Source organism: Onychostoma macrolepis, chromosome 25, assembly GCF_012432095.1.
Source record: "Onychostoma macrolepis isolate SWU-2019 chromosome 25, ASM1243209v1, whole genome shotgun sequence".
NCBI classification, from domain to species: Eukaryota; Metazoa; Chordata; class Actinopteri; order Cypriniformes; family Cyprinidae; genus Onychostoma; species Onychostoma macrolepis.
The window spans coordinates 12207944-12231448 of NC_081179.1; the positions used below are offsets into that span (position 1 = coordinate 12207944).

General features: G+C 36.2%; 3 protein-coding genes across 3 annotated transcripts; 1 reads left to right on the plus strand and 2 right to left on the minus strand.

Annotated features, from left to right (window-relative positions):
• The first annotated feature begins 247 nt into the window (after positions 1 to 247).
• On the plus strand, positions 248 to 6103 carry cep41 (centrosomal protein 41). The gene is made up of 11 exons (XM_058767312.1): positions 248 to 392; positions 903 to 966; positions 1053 to 1100; positions 1861 to 1922; positions 2384 to 2450; positions 2846 to 2996; positions 3319 to 3488; positions 3595 to 3662; positions 3982 to 4096; positions 4314 to 4529; positions 4936 to 6103. Exons 1-11 carry the CDS (start codon positions 360 to 362, stop codon positions 5064 to 5066), a joined length of 1125 nt encoding a protein of 374 aa, XP_058623295.1. The 5' UTR covers positions 248 to 359; the 3' UTR covers positions 5067 to 6103.
• Positions 6104 to 6181: 78 nt separating this feature from the next.
• Positions 6182 to 10258, minus strand: cpa1 (carboxypeptidase A1 (pancreatic)). Its single transcript, XM_058767311.1, has 11 exons — positions 10194 to 10258; positions 9856 to 9934; positions 9600 to 9734; positions 9341 to 9439; positions 9048 to 9149; positions 8065 to 8163; positions 7863 to 7973; positions 7673 to 7763; positions 7382 to 7581; positions 7216 to 7300; positions 6182 to 7102 (listed from the first exon to the last, which is right to left on the minus strand). Exons 1-11 carry the CDS (start codon positions 10256 to 10258, stop codon positions 6915 to 6917), a joined length of 1254 nt encoding a protein of 417 aa, XP_058623294.1. The 3' UTR covers positions 6182 to 6914.
• Positions 10259 to 13965: 3707 nt separating this feature from the next.
• Positions 13966 to 21867, minus strand: LOC131534524 (carboxypeptidase A1-like). The gene is made up of 11 exons (XM_058767451.1): positions 21786 to 21867; positions 21340 to 21421; positions 21095 to 21229; positions 20535 to 20633; positions 20276 to 20377; positions 16240 to 16338; positions 16035 to 16145; positions 15827 to 15917; positions 14446 to 14645; positions 14288 to 14372; positions 13966 to 14220 (listed from the first exon to the last, which is right to left on the minus strand). The coding sequence occupies exons 1-11, from the start codon at positions 21848 to 21850 to the stop codon at positions 14033 to 14035; spliced, it is 1257 nt and encodes a 418-aa protein (XP_058623434.1). The 5' UTR covers positions 21851 to 21867; the 3' UTR covers positions 13966 to 14032.
• Between the last annotated feature and the right edge of the window lie 1638 nt (positions 21868 to 23505).

Genomic DNA, 23505 nt, shown 5'->3' on the forward strand with positions numbered 1-23505 from the left:
TTGCATATCCCAGCCAAATATTACAAACAAATGTCTTCAGAGAAATTACTTGTAAAAAAAAAAAAAAAAAAAACATATCGATCTGCAAAAGCTTGTAATAAATAAAAACGGCCAACCGGCTCTCTGTCACTGAAGAGTTGTAACCATAGAATAAAAAACAGCGTTGGAAATAACTCCGTTGCTTAGCAACAACCCAAACGGTAAACTAGTAGAACTCAACATTGAGATAATAAGAACGCAGTCATTGATTGGATCCTCAAATCTACGGACCAATCCGTGAAGGCGTCGCTCAAAGAGGCGACGCTTTGAGTTTTGATTTTGGAAGCTAACGTTAGCCGCTGAAGCTCAGCTGCTGGAAGATGTCGGTGAAGCGGGGCATTGGCGACTCTGAGGTCAGCGGGTCATTATTTTTATGCAAAGTGCAATTTGAACAACATGTTATGGTTTGTAATATTTTAAAAGCTAGCCCAGGAATGTTTGACATGGAGAGCTGCGGTTTAAAGGGAATGTGACACCGGTGTTGCTCCTCCGTTACCATCACATACATAGCGTTACCTGTCTGTCTGTCCATCAACACCAGTTTACTGCTGATGCTTTCATGTTGTATTCATTTGTAACAATGTTTATCAATAAATGAACCTTCTGTCTAATCTAATGGATGTTATTAGAGCTTACAGTGGCTTTCATGAACACTGATGCTCTATTACACTCAGTGTTTGTTTCATAGACATCATGTTCTCAGAATGTGCTGAGCCACTGCCAGTGTTTAACCACCGGTTACATTGATCCCCAAAACAAAAGAGACAAAACACTCATTTTTATAATAATTATTATATTTATACAATGTATTTAACATTATCTGTAAAATGTTTTCTTGAAATGAATGCTTCTTTTCCCCCCAGTATTTAAAGAAGAGGATTCCTCAGAATCCAAAATATCAACATGTAAAAACACGACTTGATACAGGTATTCACTTTTTTTTGTGAAATCATAAACATTTTTGAATGCTTATGTGATAAAATATATGATGAATAACCCAGTTTATTTTTCAGGCTCCAGCCTGACAAAGTACATGGAGAGACTAGAGGAGGCAAGGAAAAGTAAGTTATACATGAAATAATTATATATATTATAGTGGAGAAATATATTTCATACATAAAAATTGCGTGGTGCATTTACATAGAAGTAAAGGGTGATTCTAACTAACACATCACAATGGTGTATTTACATTAAAAAAGTAATTACAAAACAGTGCAGAATGACACAAAAATGCATCTTGTGTGAACAGGCACTTAATGACTTGTTTCAGCTATTTTGTCTCCAGATATGCTTGTCCTACTGATATTTACTTACTTGATAAGGAGAGAAAGTCTCCTTTGTCCACATTAGTCATCTTGTTACAGGTTCCTTGTGATTTCTCAAGGATAAGCAATCCTTCCTTCTTTTGGCTACACAAGCAGAGGATGGTAATTGTACTGTAGATTACAGTAATTCCTCTGTTGAGACTGTCTGTAGTGAAACTGAGATACATAACCTCATCCAGCGGTGTCACTTGGCATCTTACAGTGGGTTTGGTGGTGAGGCTGGACTATGGACTTCTTGCCAAAGATATAAAGAGATGTTGGCAGAGCTCGCCTCAGTTTGTAGCAGCAATTGGCGTGTTAAAATCAAGTTTAACTGGTATTAAAATGGAGTTTGATATATTGGGAGTGAATTTAAATGATTTGTCTTTAAATGAAGATGAAGAGAGAAATGGTAACACTCAGGATCCAGGTAAAATGCATCAAAATTGTTGCTAAATTCTGTGCAACAGCTCTGTATAATTTGAAATGCATGCTTAGTATGTAATTTTTTTTCCAGACTACAGATATAGGAAGGACGAGCTTTTTAAAAGACTGAAAGTGACTACATTTGCACAGCTGGTATGTGAATAATAAATTAAATAGAGCATAAGGTTTACTTTCAGTTGTAGTATAGTAAAAACAGTATTTTTGTGAAATATTACTACAATTTAAAATTACTGTTTTCTTTTTTAAATATAATTTAATATGTAATTTGTTCTTGTCATTGCAAAGATGAATTTGTCACATAATCCTTCAGAAATCATTCAAATATGCTCATTTGCTGCTCAAGAAACATTTCTTCTTATTGTTAATGCTGAAAAGAGTTGTGCTGCTTAATATTTTTGTGGAAAAGTTTAATTTATTTTGTTTGAAATATTTTTTGTGACAATATAAATGCCTTTACTGTGTCATGGCTGAATAAAAGTTTTAATTTCTTTTACAAAAAAATCTTTGACCACAAACTTTTGAACAGTATTGTATTTTAATATATTCCTGAATATATGCTTTTATTTTTTGTGTGTCTTATCTTTTTTTCCCAGGTAATCCAAGTTGCTTCAGTGTCAGATCAGAATGACAACATTAAAGATGAAATGATGGGATTAGAAGGTAGTTTCATTTCTCTTTTATGTTACTCTATTTTTTTTTTTTTTAGTAGTTGTTTTTGCTGACATCATTATTATTATATTATTTTGTGAACAAGCAAAAAGTTTGGGAGAACACAATAATTTTGCAAGTGATCACAAAGTTCCTTAGTGTAATGAAATACTTTTTTGAGAGAAAGATAAAGGTCATCAGGGGAACACAAAAGTTTAAAAGTTTGCAACTGAACTAAAAATTTATCTGGGACACGCAAAAATATTATAATATTATGAGACTGGTGGAAAATTTATAGAGCTTTTTTTTCCCATCACCATGTTGCCTTAGGGGCTCCATACTTAAGCAAATGCAGAGAAACTCCCTGACAATTTGTGGTTGTGTTCATTTTTTGTATATGATTTCAGATGATGTTTCAATATTCTCTGCATCACCGGGCCTCGACCGTCTCTCTGATCAGACGAATGGCTCCCCCCAGCCGACGCTTCTTCCCCCACAGAGTATCAACAATGATGAATCCGGCGACAATGCGTTTTCTCCTAGATCTACACTCCAAAGGTAGCCGAATCACCTTTGTGTTTGTAACAAGCACATAAAGCTATCACTTTAATTCAACCAGCCGCATCAGAATATCATTTTATGCATCTAACTGATGCCCCCTCTAACATTACCTCTATTGTGCGCTCACAAGAGCTCTGATTGGCCGGGCTGCTTTCTCATGGCCTCAAGCTCCATTGAGCTTGTTTAGGGGCAGTCAGTGCAATCAGACTCCGTCCTCAGAGACCCTGTGGGGGGAAAACAATGAGATCTAGCCTGTAACAGTGAGAACCCCTGACTGTCCTCACTCGGTGTAACTGAGAATCTCTGGGCTCATTCATAGTGTCATCAGTGGCGTGGGAGAAATGGATCTGGACAAGAACGGACAGAAGCGCATCCAAAACTCTCCAGTGTCTACCTCCAGCATCACAGAGTGCCCCTACTCTGACTGCCCATATCTGTTGCTGGATGTGCGGGACAGAGAACAGTATGACCAGTGCCATATTATCAGTGGTAGGAAACTTACCTGGAAACCGTGTTTTGCTCAAAGAATAAAAGACATTAAAATCATTAATATTAATGTTATCTGTTAGTAATTGTATCTGTTGTTTGCTTACAGCATATAGTTACCCCATTGCGACCTTATCAAGGACAATGAACCCATACACGAAAGAAGTTCTCGATTATGTATCCTTTTATTCCTGAAATGTGAATTTGAAAATGTTTGTTCTCTATTGAATCATATTGCAAACCTATACTGCGCCTGTAATGAACATTAGCACAATAAATAAGTAATATGTTTAATTTATTGTACATATATGAAATGCACTTTTTTTTAACTTTTATAATTTTATGTATTTATTATTTATTCATTCGTTAGTATTGGAACAGTCTCTTGAAATTGTAAAAATTAAATTGTGCTGTTATTGTGTTTTAATGATTTATGTCATTTCAAGTTCTGTACTCATGCTCATTGCTAGTGGTAAAATCTTTTACAATTATGCAGAAAAATGCATCAGGAAAGATCATAATTTTGTATGATGAGGATGAGAGGATAGCAAGTCAAGCCGCCACCACCATGTGCGAGAGAGGCTTCGAGAATCTCTTCATGTTGTCAGGGGGTGAGTCAGACAAGAGACCGATAGCAAACAGAAGTCCATCATGAAAAAAATCGGCGAAGGGAAAATAAGAAGTTCCTTTTCAGATTAATATATTTATAAATAGATCATTGAAGTTTCAGGCATCTCCAATAGATACATGTGGGTTCATCCTGTCAGTATGAGATTAATGTATTTAATGGCATTTATTCATTAACTTCTCTTTTCCTTTCTCAAAAAGGTTTAAAAGTGGTTGCTCAGAAGTTCCCTGAGGGAATGACAATCGGCTCCATTCCCATCTCCTGTCTGCCGTCACCCTCGGGACCTGGAGGTCAGAAGCGATCGGTTCCCCAGCAGACGTCACAGCCAGCAGAAAAAAAGCGGCGGTTCACCTCAGAAGACCTCAGCAAAATCCAGCATTACCTAGAGGAAGTCTACATACCCAGTGAGCCCAGCAGTGAGTCATCATTTCAAATCTGATCAAACCAACAAACCATTTTCACTGCATTACAAACAATTTACCAGTAGATGGCAACAAAATATCTAAATGCAATCACGGCCATCTTAGCATGCTTCTTTGAGCCACATTTACATACAATATATGTAATATATGCCCATCAGGGCTGCATATATGTGATAGCAATATTGTGAAAAATGTATTTCTGTGATGGCAAAGCTGAATTTTCAGCAGCCATTACTCCAGTTTTTAGTGTCACGTGGTCCTTTGGAAATCATTCTAATGTGCTGATTTGCTGCCATAATACTTATTATTATCAAAAATTATCAATGCTCAGTTTTTAATAATGTGTATATTTTTTACTGTTTACTTTTGTGATCATTATTTCCCCCCCCCCCCATTTTAGGTCGTCTCAGCAGCAGAATGTCCACTAGCAGCGCTCGCTCCAAAGCGTCTACAGTTCGGAGCAGTCGACAAGGCTCATCCATAGCAGGATCAGAAAGTGCTCGTTCACGGAGTAGTCGACCTTGGAAATAACCCTCAGTTTCACCTTCATCATTGTCATCTTTACTCTAATGCAAATAAAGCCTTTATATTTTGCTTTTGCGGGATTCCTGTGAACATGGAGACTCTAATCTACTGTTTTGTTTTGTTTTGTTTTAAGTTCACTCTTATTATGCCACTTGCACATTCTCAGAACTACACTGGGAGAAGCTGAACATTTCTTGGTTCTGGTAGTACACACAAATGGCACTGTTTTATTATTATTTCAGTTTATTCACATATCTTTGCACTGCAGTCTCCAAATCCAAACTACATGTTTAAGATCTACATTGCCACTGTACATTTTTTTGGCATCATTGGCCATTAATACTATAATGATGGTAGAAGATGTCTAGGGTTTGACATCTTATCCCATTTAATGCATATGTAGGTTCTTCTATATGTTATGTAAGTAACAAGCAGGTCTTAGTGGAAGGACTCCACTTCTTGGTGGTCATCGTTTTTGCTTTAACTGTGCTATGACATGATCTGATCATTGAGCATGCTGTATGTTTACTTGCTCAGTAGGTACGGTATGTATGCCGCAGTGCTTTAGAAATATTTTAGATGTGCTGATCTTGCCTTAAAGCCAGAGTTTCTCTGTTTGTTCAGTGCATTTATTTTAACAGCCAGTGCAGAATTTTCCTTCATAATTGGCATCTACTGAACTGTGATTTGAATGTTATGAATTGTAGATGTTATTGCGGGCATTAATGAAGATGATGTTTCTGTGTGAAACTTTGCTTTGTCTGTCGCAGGGCCTGATGAAGGAACTTAAAGTGCATTTATTGCAGTCATATGGAATGTGTACATGAAGTGGTAGAAGGTGCTTTGTTTGGCCTTAGTTGTCTGTGTTTATGTGCTTATTGACTGAAATCAGTTATCCCTGTTCTATCGTAGACTTTGTTTTATTGACCAATTAAGTAATTTAATTTAATCTATTCAATGAAAACTACCTGGTTTGTTTCATTTGTATTGAAAGCTGAATAAAGTCAATTTTATATTGTAGACCCAAGTGATACCTACATGATTTTGTAATAATAGCTTATTTCTCATGTGTGTACAGAGCGACATATATAATTTTTGACAAGAATAGAAACAAAGGGATACAAGTACAGTGCATTCAATGGATTGCACAGATGTTTAACAACATACCAATTATTCAGCTGGCTACACGTTAGTTAGTCATGTAATTTTTATTTTTTTCCTTCAAAACATAACTTTTTGAAATCATTTACAAAAGGTAGGTTGGTCTAATTTGAATCCGAAAAGTAAGATTTCCCATTGGTTAACTGTTTGTAGCTACTATTTTATGCTCTTACTCAATGTAGCTACGCTACACTCTGGAATACTTGATTTTGATTGGTCAGTTGCGCTATTCAGCGATAATTAACTGGCGTTACTTTTATTTCGCTACTTTCTCAATTGTAGTGAAAATGGCCCCAGAGGACTTTAAGATTAATATTACTGTACCGTTTCAGTGCCGTATTGTTAAGCCATATTTTATATCCATCTTGCGACTGAAGTGAAAAGAGCCTCCGAGGACTCTAATATAATACTACTTTAGTGTTGTAGTGTTCGTCGTTGCTAAGCCTTATGTTTTGCACATTGTATGAAAATATTTTTAGCAGAAGCTTTAAGAGAAAATACAGGTAAGATTATAAAAAAAAACTTTTAACTCAAATCAATGTTTCATGTCAGTGTAGGCCTATTCATTTATTAATCAAGAGGCAATGTAATAAGCTGGATAATCTACAATCTGACAGTCATTATGGCAATGACCCTTTTTTTTTGCCATATTGACCCATTCACTGTACATTATCCGACGCTTATGTCATATGTTTAATATGGATTATTTTTGGTGTGCTCCATGATGGCCATCAGGGCCAGCCAGGTCTCCTCAGCAGTGGGGACGATCTGATTGGCAGGCAGGATGAAACCATAGCGGCCAGTGTCTCTCAGCTCAAAGGTGTAGGAGTACTTGATGCCCTGTTCATATGTCCAGTCAATAGTGATTCCATCAGCTTGGTCTGAGAGCAGAGAGAGTAATGAGATTATCATAAATAATAGTCATTCTGATACACATTTATTGACAAAAATATTGACAAAATTAGAGCTTAAGTTTAATTGTAAATGTACTTACAGATGGTAGTAATGACGTCGCCATATGTGTAGGCAGTGTTATATAAAGACTGGAGTTCAGAGACAGCCTTTCTGGCGAGTTCATGCTGAAGAGACAATAAAGAATCATTATATCTGAACAGATCTATCATATTAAAATCCAGATCAACATGTTTCCACATGCATACCAGTTCAGCCTTGTCCTTTGCAGGAGCGCTAGTGTATCCGTATGGATAGAGGAGCATCTGGGAATAGCTGTGGATGGACACAAAGGTCTTGAGATTGCCGTGAGATTTCACAAAGTCCACAATGGCCTTGACCTCGGGCTCAGAATGAGCGCTGGGACCATGGTAAGTCTGAGAGCATGGGTTGCTGCTGGCACCAGACCCTGTAGATGAAAAAAAGATTACATATCATTGGGATATACAGTATAAATACATCATCAGAACCCCAATATCCCAAACAAAGCTACATCTCACCTCCAAAGCTAACTTCCCAGTTCCTGTTGGGGTCAACGCCAACACAGCTGGAGCCAGGATTTGGCTTTCTGGTTTTACGCCACATGCGGTCCTTAACCAACCAAACAATTGGATTACACAAGAAAGAGGGCAAATTTTATTAAAATTGAGATTAGCTTTCGATGTGAAGTCTTCCAGGCATCAGACTCACATTGCTGTGGGTGTATGCGAAACCATCAGGATTGGCGATGATCTCCAAGAAGATATCGTAGTTATTAAGGATGTCAGTGAGGACAGGGTCACGTCCGTAATCGGTCACGATCTATGCAATAGAAAACACAAATGGGAAAGTTGTTGACCAGTAGTTTCGTTGTAGTAGATTGAGTAGATTGTGTTTCAGAATTTCAGTTGACCTTTTTGGCAGACCAGATTGCGCTGGCCGGTGTAATCCATTCTCTGGAGTGGATGCCAGTGTCGATCCAGATACCTGGACGGTTCGCTCCAGTGCTGAACTGAATGACAGGATAGTAGTCATATTGAATCAATGGAAATATTAATTTATTTTGACAAATTGCATAAATTGCATAATAGCATAAGCTAGTCTCTTGAGAACCAAGTTTTGTTTAAAGCAAAGGAAAACCAGTCTCCTCTTGGCTTATATCGAAATCCTCTTGGCTTACATTCTTTACAAATCCTCTATTTGTACTTCTAATTTGTGTCTGGTGTTTTGTTTGCTCTCTCCTCTGCGCTTTCACATTCATCACTTCCACAATCGTCACCGCATTCGCTTATACGTCATCCACTGATACGCCTCTCTCATGAACTCGTGTACGGCAGTTAGCGGAAGCTAGAGATTACGGTTTATAAAGTTTTAAATATGGATATTTTTCATATACAAATGCATCGATTCGCTTCAAAAGGCCTTTATTCACCCCCAGAGCCATGTGGAGAACTTTTCATGATGGATTGATGCAATTTATTGGACTTCAAATTCAACAGCCATTCAATGCCGTTATAAAGCTTGGAAGAGTCAGGACATTTAGGATGGCTTGAGGGTGAATAAATCATGGGGTAATTCTCATTTTTGGGTGAACTATCTTTTTCATCTATTAGAATTGTGGCATAATCGCAATGGTAGCTTGTACGCAAAATTTGCTAATGAAGCTATTTTTTGATATACAATTATCAGCATACTATGATTTGGGACACACTAATATGGCATATTATGTATTATAGATAGTATGAAAATTTGTATGCAAATTGGTATTTAATAATGAATTTCCACTGACACTGAAGTTATAATTAAGGGCCAAAAATAAAAATAGTTTCCAAATAGTAAAGGAAGCATGCTTAAAGAAAACCATGAGACTGTTATTGATCATGAGTCGTGACCTACCTTCAGGACGTCCAAGGAGCGGCCCTCGTAGCTCTTACCAATCTCAATTTTGCTGACCAGATTACTGTTCTCTGCGACAAGCATGTCCATGAAAGAGTTAATCTGAGAGAAACATGGCGAAGATCAAATGATTGAGAATGGCTGTTTAAATTTATAAACAACACACTAAACTCTAGTCAGAAACACATTTGATGCGAACAATTTTAAAGCACAATTCAACAGTTTATTATAAAAGGCTGATGTTGAAAGTTCAATGTCTTGTACTAATATTGAATTAAAGTTGCACCACTCACAGAGTTCAGATCATGGTAGGTGGTGTAGACAAAGTCATCGGTACTTCTTGGAAAGGAACGATATTTCACCATCTCACGTTCCTCATCATCCACCAGATCCTTATGGTACAGAAAGCCATCAAATAAATATTTTCAACTTAACATTTTGTAATTATTCCTGATAAATACTTATTTAGCGTTATATGCAACTAAATATGATTACATGTTTCGTTCATTTTCATGTTTTTTTCCCCAAAACACAGTTTTGATATAGTCCTACCTGGACATTCTCAATCATGACGTGATACTGGATCTGATTGTACGCCAGGAACGCCCTGACTGCCTGTAGGCTGTGAAATGGGACATAAACATCCACAGGCAGGGATGCACGAGAGGGCGGCATCCAGTAGTCCAGCTGAACACAGAGCAAAATGTAAGATATATTTTATATTATAGATTATAATATGAAGTATATATAATATATTCCCAATAAATCTGAAACACTGATGATCTGAAACATGATCAGTGGGCTTTACCCCGAGTGTCTCTACAGGGAGTTCCTTCAGGAGAGCGATCTGCTCTGCATCTTTTGCAGTGATCCGAAGAACCTGGTCTCTGTAGATACATGCATTAATACTTATTGATGATATTCTAAACATTCAGTAGGCCTATTTTGCAAATGTAAATTTTGTTCATCTAAAATGTGTTTTAGATATCAAAAAGAATAACAGCCAAATTAAGATGTCACAGTTTTTTGTCAGCTGTCAGTATGTCATAGGACATAAGTAACTATTCCAACACGTGTTTATATGTGAATGTGAGAATTTAAAAGCAGAAAGTATGAGATATAGAGACAAAAGATTTGTGAACTCACCCCTCAAATGTCACTTTGCCAAACACGGCCACAAAAAGAGCGGTTAGAACCAGTAACCCCCTCATCTTGCTGCTTGAAGTAGAGTTTCTCACAGTTAGCTACCACCTTTATATACTAACATGGTGATTATGACTGAGCTAACAGGTCACGAGATAAACCTGCTGCTTTGGTTCTCATAACCTTATAAAAACTGATGATGGAATTTAAGGGATGAGAACACTGCATCTGTTCTCTCGCCTGTTACTTAATATAGCCACTCAGGGTATATTGAGAAGAAAACAAGTTGCTGTACCTACAGTATTTCAAGTCCTCATATCATAATTCCCTGTCAAATGAGGAGCTAAACTGGATATTCGGTCCACAGTCACTATAGCTCACGTTTGTTTTTATCTTGTCTTTTATGCAAACGTACTCATTTGTTTTCTAAAATATTGTTTTTTTTGATGATTTGCGAACATTGCTGTAGAAATTACGAGTGACTTGATCATTTTGTAAGCGCCAGTCAGAATGAGTTTAAAATTATTCACAAATCAGTAATGTTTGCATAGTATGCCATAATTTCCAGCAGAAGCACTTAAAAATGTATAGCTGCCATGGAGTTACATTACGGCTGGATTATTATTACATATTTGCTGTAATTTTTATTTGACAAAAACTGAATAAGCTGAATCATTAAGAGCAACAATATATGTCAATAAGGTTTTGAAATAAAAAAATTTAAATCAATTTTCCCTGAATTTGAACATACAATGTTATAGTTAATTTCTGATCATCTTACATCTTAGTTTTATTTTATTTATTTATTTTTTAACCAAAACCAGTCAAACATTTTAGCTTTTTTTTGTGGGTGTGCAAAAATTGCATGTGAAATGATCTATTACTCATTAACAGCTTCCTATACTTGTACAGTGTTAAATACTCCACATACTTTTGCTGTAGCGACATATTCATGAATCAGAAGACTTAACTGTTCGGGTTCCTGTTGAAAATGAACTTTTCAGGCTTTCAGATCTTTTGGAGGAATGTAAAGAGAAGTAACAGCTCAATGCTCTTTTTACGATTATAGTGTTGTACTAGTTTTTCTAATGTTGAAGAATAAAAAAATCTGTCCTGCTTTCTGTTCATTATGTAATAAATTTACACAGTACATTACATAACTACATGATAAATTGGACTTTCTAATCATCCAACAGGTGTCAGACATGTAAATGTGGATGGGACTGGGTGATGTAACAATGTTGCGAGATTACAGAGTTATTTTTACCGTTAAATGTAACTTTATAGCGTTATAATTATGCAATATACAGTTGGGAAAAAAATTATTTGATCCCCTGCTGATTTTGTACGTTTGCCCACTGACAAAGAAATGATCAGTCTATCGTTTTAATGGTAAGTTTATTTGAACAGTGAGAGACAGAATAATACCAAAAAAAATCCAGAAAAACGCATTTTAAAAATGTTATAAATTGATTTGCATTTTAATGAGTCAAATAAGTATTTGACCCCTTCGCAAAACATGACTTAGTACTTGGTGGCAGAACCCTTGTTAGCAATCACAGAGGTCAGATGTTTCTTGTAGTTGGCCTCCAGGTTTGCACACATCTCAGGAGGGATTTGTCCCCTTAGCAGAAAAACACCCCCAAAGCATAATGTTTCCACCTCTGTGTTTGACGGTGGGGATGGTGTTCTTGGGGTCACAGGCAGCATTCCTCCTCCTCCAAACACGGCGAGTTGAGTTGATGTCAAAGAGCTGGATTTTGGTCTCATCTGACCACAACACTTTCACCCAGTTCTCCTCTGAATCATTGGTAAACTTCAGACAGGCTGTACATGTGCTTTCTTGAGCAGGGGGACCTTGTGGGCGCTGCAGGATTTCAGTCCTTCACGGCGTAGTGTGTTACCAATTGTTTTCTTGGTGACTATGGTCCCAGCTGCCTTGAGATCATTGACAAGATCCTCCCGTGTAGTTCTGGGCTGATTCCTCACCGTTCTCGTGATCATTGAAACTCCACGAAGTGAGATCTTGCATGGAGCCCCAGACCGAGGGAGATTGACAGTTATTTTGTGTTTCTTACATTTGAGAATAATCGCACCAGCTGTTGTCACCTTCTCACCAAGCTGCTTGGCGATGGTCTTGTAGTCCATTCCAGCCTTGTGTAGGTCTACAATCTTGTCCCTGACATCCTTGGACAGCTCTTTGGTCTTGGCCATGGTGGAGAGTTTTGGAATCTGATTGATTGATTGCTTCTGTGGACAGGTGTCTTTTATACAGGTAACAAGCTGAGCAACCTGATCTCACAGAATTCCGTGTAATGTTCACGGACTTAATTAACCTCCGAATCTGTGGTGGCATCACGGAATCGCCGAAAATTCCGTGATGGGCTCACAGAAGGCATCAGCCGTGGTCCATGCACGGATTCACTGGTTCAACACCAGCGCTGCATCGGACCACGTAAAAAGAGTGACATATTGATGCTAAGGGTTTCCTATTTAAACCAGTGAACCAGTGGATCCGTGCGTGGAGCACGGCTGATGCCTGTCACTGACTTACATTGGTATCACTTCTGTGAGCCCATCACGGAATTTTCGGCGATTCCGTGATGCCACCACAGATTCGGAGGTTAATTAAGTCCGTGAACATTACATGGAATTCTGTGAGATCATGTTGAGCTGAGACTCCCTTTAAGAGAGCGCTCCTAATCTCAGCTCCTTACCTGTGTAAAAGACACCTGGGAGCCAGAAATCTTGCTGATTGATAAGGGATCAAATACTTATTTGACTCATTAAAATGCAAATCAATTTATAACTTTTTTGAAATGCGTTTTTCTGGATTTTTTGTTGTTATTCTGTCTCTCACTGTTCAAATAAACCTACCATTGAAATTATAAACTGATCATTTCTTTGTCAGTGGGCAAACGTACAAAATCAGCAGGGGATCAAATAATTTTTCCACACACTGTAAATGCCCTTTTTGTATTGGTGAGGAAGTTTTGAGCTCTTTCACTTCAAAAACAATAATACAATTTGATAAAATTGATGCGCTGGTAATTATTCTAATAATATGGCTGATAAATGGTCGATATCAAAATGATATATCTTGTATCTAAATAAAAAAAAAAATAAAACACTAAAAAATCAATTGTTAAATTCATTCAAAACTAAAATTAATGCTACAGGTAAATTTTGACATCATAACGTTATAATGTACACAGTATGATGAATAAATAGATATTCATTTTGAGATTTGCTGACATTTAATTGTTATTTAATTATTGGTGTTTTAAAGCTGAACTTTAAGCGAGTGTTAGACAAGGTTATTATAGTTGACTTAAACAAAAATGTTAACTTAAAATAAAATATCTGAAAACTTATGTCAGCTATAATTGCCAAGGCAACAATTCTCATTTTTATTGATGCAATAAAATAACATCAACTTGATGCAATAAAATAACTACAACCAAAACCGAAATAAATGACTAAAACTTTAACTAAAATCAAAATGAGAGCAGAAAATAATAACACAAAATCTAATAAAAAAAAATACATGCATACATAACTAACCTATAATAGTATCTCAATGGTGCTAATAACACTGATAATGGCAAATGTAATAATATGTAATATCAACCCATACTGATCACTTTATAAAATCTCTAATAACCACCAATACCTCATATGGTACAGATATATCAGTCAGTATCCAGAGACTTTTCAGGTCTGAACAATATATTCTTTGTAATGTATATTAAAGCAACTTCCATAAAATGGTAAATGTGTTTGTTGTTTTTTATTAACATCACAGTGAATTTTTATTCACTTTGTCTCATCACAGAATTTGTTTAATATGGATTATTTTTGGTGTGCTCCATGATGGCCATCAGGGCCAGCCAGGTCTCCTCAGCAGTGGGGACGATCTGATTGGCAGGCAGGATGAAACCATAGCGGCCAGTGTCTCTCAGCTCAAAGGTGTAGGAGTACTTGATGCCCTGGTTGTAGGTCCAGTCGATAGTGCCTCCACTGGCTTGATCTGTGGACACAGATTGTTAGAAGGGTGCAAAACTGATATGAACTGAAATGAATCTTCTCAAACTTACAGATGGTAGTAATGATGCTTCCATATGTGTAGCGAGTGTTATACAGTGACTGCAGAGAAGAGATAGCCTTCCTGGCGAGCTCATGCTGAAGGGACAATACAGAATTTGATTTAATTGATGCTACATATACCAAGAATAGTGTGTTTCCACATGCATACCAGTTCAGCCTTATCCTTTGCAGGAGTGCTAGTGTATCCGTATGGATAGAGGAGCATCTGGGAATAGCTGTGGATGGACACAAAGGCCTTGAGTTTGCCGTGAGATTTCACAAAGTCCACAATGGCCTTGACCTCGGGCTCAGAATGAGCACTGGGTCCGCGGTACGTCTCAGTGCAGGGGTTGTTACTGGAACCAGCACCTGAGGTTGGAAAACAGAAAAACAAGATAGTATTATAAATTATTGGAATTTTCAAAGCCCCTTACAGTAGGGCCATAACCACCATAGTGATTAATTAGAATGTAACAGAAATGACAAAATGGTCTAATATTGACAATATTTGAGAAAATGTTTTTAGTCGGAGTTTACATCATGAAATTCAGATTTTTTTTCTCATACAATTATATTTTAGGCTAAATTTGTAATTGTTTTACGATAGAACTGTTAAATGACTGCAGCTAATATCCTTTGATGCAATGAACTATAGCCTGTAATTCATAATTGAATGTGAAGAGACAAGAAGCATTTTAACGTATTAGGCTTAAAATTAAGATTGAACGTGTGCATATTTTTCTTTTACTGTTTTTTCTTTTCTTTATTCCCATAAATCCATTAATCCATTACGGCCTTGCTTTACAGTATAACCGTAGTAACTGATTACATGTAATCTGGATTACTTAATCAGATTCCAAAAATCAAGTACTCGTAATTAGAGTATTTTATAATGCTCATAATTAGATTACAGTTACTTTTTATGGATTATATATTATTCACACAATGGCAGTAAATCATTGATAATTTACTGATTCTCCATAATTCTTCTTTTAAATGGATTCCCAATTGTTTTTGTCAGCCAAAACTACTTTAACATGAAATATTATCTTTGAGGAAGTTAATATTTCAATAATTTGTAATAACATCTAATATCAACCCAACACATTCGCATATTTACAGTTCAGTGTTGCTTAATGGTCAAATTGGTATGCAGGTAAACAAATGAAATATTTCTATTTTTAGTGTTTAATTAATGATAAACGTTTTCATTAACTCACAAACCCACTGCAGTTCTAACATTAAGCCTAGTTTGGGAAACCCTGGTTTAATGTAATGTGTAATGCATTTTATGAGGTTGATTTAAAAAAATGAAATGTATTCTCTTTGCTTTTTTATGTCAATTCAATGGTAAGTTTAAAACAAGTTAGATAAAAAAAAAAAAAGTAATCTAAAAGTAATCTAAAGTGTAGTCTGAATACATTACCTATAATGCGTAACCGTAACTAACTACAGTTTTTATCATGTAATGTGTAATCAGTAATGTATTACACATTACATGAGTAATCTACCCAGCTCTGAGTATAACTGCAATGATAAAAGCATCTCACCTCCAAAGCCAGCGTCCCAGTTCCTATTGGGGTCAACTCCAACACAGCTGGAGCCAGAGTTTGGCTTTCTGGTTTTACGCCACATGCGATCCTTAACCAAACGGATTTGCAATTGAAAAGCAGTCCGTTGGAATACGTTCTCAATATACAGTTGTTCTGAACTGAATGTGCATGTGAAGTCTTCCAGGCATCAGGCTTTAAAACTCACTCTGCTGTGGGTGTATGCGAAACCATCAGGGTTGGTGACGATCTCCAAGAAAATATCATAGCTGTTAAGGATGCCGGTGAGGACGGGGTCACGTCCGTAGTCAGTCACGATCTGCACACAACAGAGCACATGGGTATATGTACTTTAGTCTATTCCTGTTCAAATCTATTTTTATAGCATGTTGTGTTTGCCAAAATAACTTTACCTTCTTGGCAAACCAGATTCCGCTGGCCTGGGTGACCCATTCTCTGGAGTGGATGCCAGTGTCGATCCAGATACCTGGACGGTTCGCTCCAGTGCTGAACTGAGTAAGAGCACATGAGGTCACCAGAGGTGTAAAGAGTACCGGAAAACCATACTTGAGTAAAAGTACAGATAAAATTATGTAATCAATAGTGGCAGTGAAAATTACTCCACTACAAGTTACAAGTCACCAATTCCAAAACAACTTGAGTAAAAGTCTTAGAGTATCTGATTTTAACAGTACTTAAGTATTTTACTAGTACTAAATATAGGCTCAAAGATGCACTAGTCAAAGAGACATGCCAGTGAAAACTGTAACGTTGTGGAAAAGCTGGGGAAAACAGGCAGAGGCAAGGATCTATGTGCAGGGATTTCATGGAAAAACTAGAACAAATAATAAGCCAAAAACCAAAGGGAACAAAGAACAGAATGGCAGGCAAACAGACAACCATTACATTCAACAACTCACAAAGAACTAAAGAAACACTAGGGCTATATATACTGTATATACAGGAGGCTAACAAGCTGAACAAGATAAGATACAAACTGATTACAAACACCACGGGAGACAGGAAGTGACATAAAAGTCTAAGACAAGGCACAGAGAACATGTAACACAAAAGGATTATTCAGATCTAATTCATTCAGATGGTCTCATACTCTTTCTTGGCTTTCATAAAGCTTTCGACTCCATAGAACACAAATTTCTTTTTCGTACTCTAGAAATATTTGGATTTGGTAAAGCATTTATAGAGACTGTAACCATGTTTTATACAGGTATTAACAGCTCAGTGATTGTGAACTTTGACACTTCTAAGAGGTTTAACATATATCGTGGTGTCAGACAGGGCTGTCCAATCTCCCCATTTTTATTTCTTTTAGCCACAGAGTTACTCTGTCTAAGAGTTAACCAAGATGATCATTTGAAAGGAATTTCAGTGTTTGACAGGGAGATCAAAATTGCGCAGCTAGCTGATGACACTACGCTGTTTTTGGAGGACAAAAATCAGTTACCAAAAGCTCTGGAATTGGTTGAACAATTTTCATGTGCCTCAGGTCTAAAACGTAATACTTCGAAATGTGAATTTATGTCAAATCATGATATGGATGATATATTCTTAGGAGGTATCCCAGTTAAAAAAAGTGTAAAATATTTAGGAATTCATATAACTAAAAATTCAATCAGTAGACATCATTTAAACTTTTTTGATCAAATGAAAAAAACGAAACAGATCTTTAACATCTGGCTTCAGAGAGATCTCTCTGTTCTCAGTTCTTTTATCTAAGGTTGAAGGGCTCTCTCACTTTGTATATTCTGCTCTTTCTTTATTTGTCAGCGATAAAGCTATAAAGGAAATCAATTAAATATTTTTGGATTTTATCTGGAAAAATAGACCTTACAAATTAAAAAGAGAAGTGTTTGCTAATTCCAGAAGCGAAGGTGGCCTTGATTTTTTGGACTTTGCAGATACTGTAAACACCTTTAAAGTAAATTGGTTGAGAAGATGCCTTATGAATCCAATGTCACTGTGGTTCTTTATTCCAAATAAGATATTTGACCAACTTGGTGGCCTATCTTTCTTACTAAAGTGTAATTTCTTGCCTGGCAAATTACCCATTTCCTTATCTAACTTCCATCAGCAATGTCTTCATTCATGGAAATTGTGTTTTGTCCATGGTTTCTCCCCCCACAAAGTTCTCCTTTGGAATAATGCTGATATAACTGTTAGAAATAAGTCTCTCTTTTTCCCTAGATGGTTTAATAATAACTTGAACTGTTTTCTATCTGTGTTTGATGATTTTGGTAACATTTTAACTTATGAACAATTTATGAATCTCCATAATTTTCCAGTCCCACCAAAGGAATATAATACTTTGATGAGAGCCATCCCAGTAGGCTTAACCCAGTTAATTAAAAGTCACCTCAAATTCAGTAAAGGCAACAGTGTTTATCTGGCTTTACGTTTGGGTGGTATTGATATTTTAGATCGGAAATGCAATAAACATATTCGCAAAATATTTCAGACAAAGAGAAAGATTACTCCAAGAGGGAAATTCTAATGGGGTTCCTTTATAACAAATATAAATTGGAGAAAGGCCTGGCTTTTGCCAAGTAAATTTTGTATATCTAACAAAGTTAAGGAGGTTCATTATAAAATCCTTCATAAAATTTATCCCGTTAATTTGTCTATTTCTAAATATTCTGATGTTGATGAGTCTTGCTCGTTTTGTGGTTTTGTTGAAGAAACAGCTTCCCATTTGTTTTTTGATTGTGGTGTTACCAACAAATTATGGGTTGACTTAAGCACCTATGTTTCTAACCTTACAAATGTGACCCATACCTTCGTCCTCAAAGATTGTTGAATATGTTGTTAATTTTCTTATATTGAATGCAAAATTCTTCATTCATAAGCAAAAGTGGCTTAAATCTCCTTTGTCTCTCCCCCTCTTTCTTTCTGAATTTGATTCTCTTGTTTCATCTCTGACTGACAAATAACAAAAAGAGTGCCAAATTTTTGATGCACTATGACAGCTTTTCTAAAATGATGTAATTTTATTTTTGCACTTTTCTGTATAGATAATTCCATAATTTGATGTACGCAAATCCAGAATATTCGTTTTTTGTCTTTATTTTTATGTTTGTTCTTTGTAGGAATACATTAATGTCTTGTTTCCCTGTTCTTGTATATTTCTAAAATTTTTGCAATAAAAAAAACATGTAACACAAACAAGAAAGAGCTTATTTGTGAGGAGAGCAATCACGTTGATTTTCTAAAACCAAAATAAAACTGAACACCTCAAAATTGCAATAAAAAAATTAAATTTAAAAATTTAAATTTAAAAAATTTAATTAAAAAGTCAAGGTCTTGCACTGGATGTGCTGGTTTCGGCCTCATTACCAGCTGCAGTCATATAAAACACCTGCGATTCACAACTACTTAAGGAGCTCACATTCACGTAAAGTAGCCTTGTTGACAAGTTTGGGTGAGTAAGGGCAAACCGCACAAGATATCACATCTTTTGTAGCAGAAATAAATTGCTGCAGAAAAGCTAGGTGCCATGCAAAATGTAATGTGTAACTGCAACACTCATTTCAAATGTAGTTGAGTAAAGAGTACAGATACTCATTCAAAAATGTAGTGAAGTAGAGAGTAAAAGTTGCTAATATTTTTGATACTCAAAGTATCCGAAAAGATACTCAAGTACAGTAATTAGTTACATTTACTCCAATACTTTACATCTCTGGAGGTCACAATGATAAAATCATAATTATATTACACATACTCAGAGCTGATCCTCCCTATACGAAGAATACGCAAGCTGCGTAGGGCCCCCAAAACACCAGGGGGCCCCCTTGCTCTCAAAGATATTTAAATTTTTGTTTCGTTTTGGAATTGGGCCAGCGGTTATGAAAACACGAATAATCATTTCTTTTATCACCCTCTCTACGTAAAAATCTGTCAAATCATGTAACGTGAATGTTGTACACTCTAAAAAATGCTGGGTTAAATATAACCCAGTGCTGGGTAAATATTGGACAGAACACATGCTGGGTTGTTTTCAACCAACAGTTGGGTTAAACGTTTAACCCAACCTTCTGGGCAGTAACCCAACCGCTGGGTCTAAACAACCCAATCGCTGGGTTCGTCCATATTTTACCCGGCGCTGAGTTGTATTTAACCCAGAATTTTTTAGAGTGTACAGTCTCTTGCTCAAGACTAAGAAAGTTGAAAGTTGAAAGAGTTGAAAGCGTATCGAGCCCCAGAAGAGATACTGTTTCTCGAGTGCTTTCCGTGAGCGTGATTCGAGACTGAATGCGTTTCATCCAGTCTTTCACTCAAATTGTTAATATAATTACAAATTCATAATATAGTTAATATAACTGGTAATAGGAAAAAATATATAAAATTAGAAAAATGCGAAATAATAGCATTTTCACTAGAGGTCACTTGCTGCAATAAAAGTATGCACATTTATCATTATTTATCATGAGCTACCTTCAGGACGTTCAAGGGGCGGTTCTCGTAGCTCTGACCAATCACAATTTTGCTGACCAGATTTCTGTTCTCTGCCACAAGCATGTCCATGAAAGAGTTAATCTGAGAGAAACATGGTTATCAAATGATTGTTTGTATAATGTGTGTAAAATTGTTTAAAATATACAAAATGGTAAAATTCTGAAAAACATGAAGCAACATAGTCACATCCAACAAGTCTTGCAGTGCACTCATGTAATTAAAGTTGTGCAGAACTTACAGAGTTCAGATCATGGTAGGTGGTGTAGACAAAGTCATCGGTACTTCTTGGAAAGGTACGATATTTCACCATCTCACGTTCCTCATCATCGAGCAAACCCTTACAGAGAAAGAAGAATGAAAAATGTAAAAAAAATAAAAATAAAAATCAACTTTACATTTTGTGATTACCCAAATTATATATTAAATATGATCAAAGATTAATTGTGGTGTAACCCAGGGTTTCGAGAACCTGTGGGGGTTTCTGAGTTGATGGAAATCTAATAATTAATAAAAATTTTAAATTAAAAAAAAAGAAAAAAATGTAAAAAATATATATATATATATATATATATATATATTTCATTTGTTTACCTGCATGTCATATGACCATTAACCAACACCAGAGAACCTTGAACAAGTGTCAGTTATTGAAACATTAACTTAAAATCCCACGGGGCACTTCAAGGAAATATTTTAGATCAAAAAGGGTCCGATTGACCTGGTGTATGTGTGTCATATGATGATTCTCTCCGAGCTATTATAATCATAGCAATCAAAAAGTTTAATTAATAGTCCCACCTGGACATCCATAATCATGACATTATACTGGATCTGATTGTATCCCAGGAATGCCCTGACTGCCTGCAGGCTGTGAAACGGGACACGGACATCCACAGGCAAGGACTCATGAATGGGCTCCCTCCAGAAGTCCAACTGAACACAGACAGAAACAAGTAAATCAGGTGTTCACAAAGCACAATGTTTATATGCCAAATGCATATGAGAAACATAAATAAGTAGATCGGTTTTGATGTGAAACTTACCCCGAGGTGTTCCTGTTCAGAAAGCTCCTTCAGGAGCGAGATCTGTGCCTCATCTTTTGCAGTGATCCGAAGAACCTGGTCTCTAGATACATCAAAACATTACGCAGGAATACTTCTTAAGATATGTGGCTTTATTTGAATTTTCATCGCAAATGAAGATATTTTGTCCATACAATGAAAGATGTTCATTGCATAGACAAAACCACTGACATTTTTGAAAACAAACAGAGCAGTTAAAAATATTATTCCTTTCGTCATCTTATAAAGTAAAGCTATCAGCATTAAAAATCACACTTTATATTTTATCACTGTAGCTCAATGTAAAATGCTGCACCGCTTTTATCTTTTTTAGTGCATAACCATGCAGAATATATATATATATATTTATATATAATATATTCTCTTTTTTTAACCTAAGATACTGTAAATAAGATTTGTGAGCTCACCCCTCAAAGGCCTTTTTGCCAAACACGGCCACAAACAGAGCAGTCAGCACCAGTAGCCCCTTCATCTTGCTTGAGTAGAACTTTCTAGCTAGAGTCATCCTTTATATACTGCCCTGGTGGCTGTGACCTTGTATTTGTGTATTAGTAATGATTTGGCAAGCCTGCTGCTGTGGTTCCCACAATATTATACAATACTAATGCTGAAGCTTGACAAATGAGAGCAATGCAGCTGTTTCTCCTAGTATAGCAGTGTATACAGTGTATTTACAAATGTAATCAATAGTGCCTTAACTGTTTTGACCCGAGATAGAAAGATAGTCAAAACAAGACCAAATTAACAATGAGGTCCAACTGTATGGACCATATTGGAGCAAATATGCTAAATTAATTTGTTAGTCGATTTTATAAATAAACATATTAAATTATACACTCAGAAAGTTCGTCGGTCATTAGTCAGGTGGCTAGACCACTGGACTTACAAAAAGCATTTTGAGTTTAAGAAGTGTTTCAACATTGCATCAACTACTGATGAACACATTTGTTTTTATTTGATTTATCACTCAGTCAGTTATACAATAAATGAATAAAATGTTTCATTTTTTTTTTCAGTAAGTGTTTTATTTTGGTTCATTTTAAAATTATTTGTTTTAATTTAAAATTTCTATGATTTACTTAATTATTAGCTTTTCATTGAACTCATAAACCCCCTGCAGTTCCTTCACAAACCCATTTTGGGAAACCTTGAAGTAATATAATGTTTAATGCGTTTCATGTTGTTGATAACAACAAATGGAATATATTTTCTGACTCTTTGTATTTATTATTATTTTTTTTTAAAAGATTTGTTTTTGCCTTTTATTTGATAGGACAGTAAGTAGACAGGAAACAAAGTTGGAGAGAGAGAGGGGGGACGGGATCGGGAAAGGTCCACGGGCCGGGACTCAAACACAGGACGCCCGAAGCGCAACGGTGCTACATGCTGCCCACAAGGCTATCGGCGCCGACTGACTCTTTGTATTTTTGATATAAATATGGTATCTGTCTGTCTGTCTGTCTGTCTGCTGATGGACAGAATATGTTAATGACATTCTTGCATTTGTTATCAGATATTATTATACAGGTCAAGATGACCAAACCATGATGATAATTTATTCTTCTGAAGTTTTCTCATCTGCAAAACCTTATATTAAGTCATAATCTGACAGGAAAGTTACACCTAAATGGTGATTAAACATCACATAGCCTGTACCCACACATGTAAACAAACTCATCCTTTCACACAACATTGCTATTTTAGCCACAGCTAGTCATGGTACTGTTAGTCAAAACCCCATACATCTGAATAAACTGTTAGAAAGGTTATTAGAAAACCATGACAATAAACATTTATATAGTTTATGCATTTATATCTCTTTGCAAAACAAGATCTTGCTGTGTGGAATAGAATAGCAGGAAATGCTTGTACGAAGTATAGTTTTGACCTTGTGTTGACATTAAATCAGCTCAGACAGGCCTGCTGCTTTGGTTCTCACAACCTTGTGTAACACTGCCACCGGGTCTGATGGATGAGAACAATGCAGCTGTTTTTCATCTTCATTTTTAAGGATTGTGAGGCAATTTAGTGCATCGAACTTTCGTGAAAAATATGATGTTGTTGGTTGAACTAAAGGCTGTTAGTTCAAACACCTCCATTACCCTAGTAATGTACTGAAAGACACTT

Bases quoted from the DNA above. Each gene is read 5' to 3' on its own strand.
- cep41 (XM_058767312.1), top strand. From the start codon at position 360: ATGTCGGTGAAGCGGGGCATTGGCGACTCTGAG. The intron at 1,101-1,860 runs GTAAGTTATACA...TTTTTTTTCCAG, and splicing joins ACTAGAGGAGGCAAGGAAAA to ACTACAGATATAGGAAGGAC. The intron at 1,923-2,383 runs GTATGTGAATAA...TTTTTTTCCCAG, and splicing joins TGACTACATTTGCACAGCTG to GTAATCCAAGTTGCTTCAGT.
- cpa1 (XM_058767311.1), bottom strand. From the start codon at position 10,258: ATGAGGGGGTTACTGGTTCTAACCGCTCTTTTTGTGGCCGTGTTTGGC. The intron at 9,735-9,855 runs GTAAAGCCCACT...CTCTGTGTTCAG, and splicing joins TCCCTGTAGAGACACTCGGG to CTGGACTACTGGATGCCGCC. The intron at 9,440-9,599 runs GTAGGACTATAT...CTGTACCATAAG, and splicing joins TCATGATTGAGAATGTCCAG to GATCTGGTGGATGATGAGGA.
- LOC131534524 (XM_058767451.1), bottom strand. From the start codon at position 21,850: ATGAAGGGGCTACTGGTGCTGACTGCTCTGTTTGTGGCCGTGTTTGGC. The intron at 20,378-20,534 runs GTAAGTTCTGCA...TGTTTCTCTCAG, and splicing joins CCTACCATGATCTGAACTCT to ATTAACTCTTTCATGGACAT. The intron at 16,339-20,275 runs GTAGCTCATGAT...GCTCTTACTCAG, and splicing joins GCCCCTTGAACGTCCTGAAG to TTCAGCACTGGAGCGAACCG.